Genomic DNA, 2,051 nt, shown 5'->3' on the forward strand with positions numbered 1-2,051 from the left:
TCCAGGGCATTGGCCACACCGCCGAGAGATCCCTCAGGGTTCAAATTGCAAGTGGGCGGGCCCCGGCCGGAGGTGGAGTCTCCCGCCAATTGAAGCCTTGGCTATAAATTGAGCTCCCTGCACGCCGAAGCCCAGATGCCTCACCAGGCCGCCTCTCGGTTGGTGGTCGGAGAGGGCGGGGGGTCCCAGGGGGCCTCGGGGCCCGCGGTTACCATGCTCCGCTCCCTGCTGCTTCACTCCCTGAGGCTGTGCGCCCAGACCGCCTCGTGCCTCGTGCTCTTCCCGCGCTTCATCGGGACGGCCTTCATGCTCTGGCTGCTCGACTTCCTGTGCATCCGCAAGCATTTCCTGCGCCGCCGCGGCCTGGGGCAGCCCGAGCCCGAAGTGGAGCTCAACAGTGAAGGCGAGGAGGTGCCCCCCGACGACCCGCCTATCTGCGTGTCCGACGACAACCGCCTGTGCACCCTGGCGTCGCTCAAGGCCGTATGGCACGGCCAGAAGTTGGATTTCTTTAAGCAGGCACACGAGGGCGGGCCTGCGCCCAACTCCGAGGTGGTCCTGCCCGATGGCTTCCAGAGCCAGCACATTCTGGACTACGAGCACGGGAACCGCCCGCTGGTGCTCAATTTCGGCAGCTGCACCTGACCACCGTTCATGGCGCGCATGAGCGCCTTCCAGCGCCTGGTCACCAAGTACCGGCGCGACGTGGACTTCCTCATCATCTACATCGAGGAGGCCCACCCCTCCGACGGCTGGGTCACCACAGACTCCCCCTACATCATCCCGCGGCACCGGAGCCTGGAGGACCGGGTCAGCGCTGCTCGGGTGCTGCAGCGAGGCGCGCCTGGCTGCGCGCTGGTCCTGGACACCATGGCCAACTCCAGCAGCTCGGCCTACGGCGCCTACTTCGAGCGCCTCTATGTCATCCAGAGCGGCACCATCATGTACCAGGGCGGCCGTGGCCCTGATGGCTACCAGGTCTCAGAGCTTCGCACCTGGCTGGAGCGCTACCACGAGCAGCTGCATGGCCCTCGGCCCGGCCAGTTGTAAACGACCGGTGGACCAGTGCCTGAACTTGGCGGGCTGGGCCTATGGGCTTTTTAAGCCCATGTGCAGTGGCCACCAGCGAAGCCGGGCTTGGTGAGGCCCAGGGACACAGATGCACTGAGCCGTGACCCTCTGGCTGGGTCTGGCATTCGGTCACTGAAGACCAGCTCCGTGGGACTCCCATCCTCTCACTTGTACCTGCTCAGCTGGCCGGAAATCCCCCTGGGGGCACTGAGGCAGCATGCGCGCACCTATGCCTTTGCACACCTGCACCCCGGCGCGCCACCAGCTAGCCAAGCGCGGCGCGCATCTCGCAGCAGACACCTTGGCCACGCCCGAGCGCTGGGAGCGCAGCTGGGTTCCAGCAGCTCCAGGCTGCCTTAGTTGCTTGGCACCCACCTGTCGCGCGCAGGGAGTCCTGCTGCCTTTGTGTTTATTTCTCATCTCTGAGCTGAGGGGAGGAATTGGGAGGGGAGGGTGGGCAGGGTCATCTTCCCCCTCGTTTTGGGCGCGCACGAGCCCCTCTGCTGATGACGAACTGTCTCTAACTGGTCCTGACCACGAGCAGGTTCCGAAATTGCAGGCGGGCTCGAATTGGTTCCGAAAGCGAGAGGGGAAGAGTGCTCTGGGCTTAGGAGAGAAGACCACCGGCCTCGGGGAGGGAGGGGGAGGGACCGCTTCCGGACCAGAGATGGGTTTGGGAGGCCTTGGCCGGCGCTGCAGCTCCCCCGACTCCTCCTTCCCCGCCCCCTCCCCCTTCCGGAGTCCGAGAAGGGCGATGGGAGGGGCCTGAGACCCCAAGGCTGGACTAGCCTTGGCCGGCTGCAGCTCCCCCGACTCCTCCTTCCCCGCCCCCTCCCCCTTCCGGAGTCCGAGAAGGGCGATGGGAGGGGCCTGAGACCCCAAGGCTGGACTGGGGCCGAGCGGCCGGCTGCGGGGTCGAGATGGAGGGCCTAGGTCTTCACCCTTCGGCGAGGTTATTGCCGGTGATGTTCCTTGTATAT

General features: G+C 65.8%; 1 protein-coding gene across 1 annotated transcript; it reads left to right on the plus strand.

The window, feature by feature from the left end:
* Positions 1 to 64: 64 nt before the first annotated feature.
* Dio3 (iodothyronine deiodinase 3) lies at positions 65 to 1,842 on the plus strand. Its single transcript, XM_010607210.2, has one exon. The coding sequence runs from the start codon at positions 136 to 138 to the stop codon at positions 1,048 to 1,050; it is 915 nt and encodes a 304-aa protein (XP_010605512.2). The 5' UTR covers positions 65 to 135; the 3' UTR covers positions 1,051 to 1,842.
* The last annotated feature ends 209 nt before the right edge of the window (positions 1,843 to 2,051 follow it).

Source organism: Fukomys damarensis, unplaced genomic scaffold (assembly GCF_012274545.1).
Source record: "Fukomys damarensis isolate Sample0158 unplaced genomic scaffold, DMR_v1.0_HiC HiC_scaffold_21, whole genome shotgun sequence".
Lineage (NCBI taxonomy): Eukaryota > Metazoa > Chordata > Mammalia > Rodentia > Bathyergidae > Fukomys > Fukomys damarensis.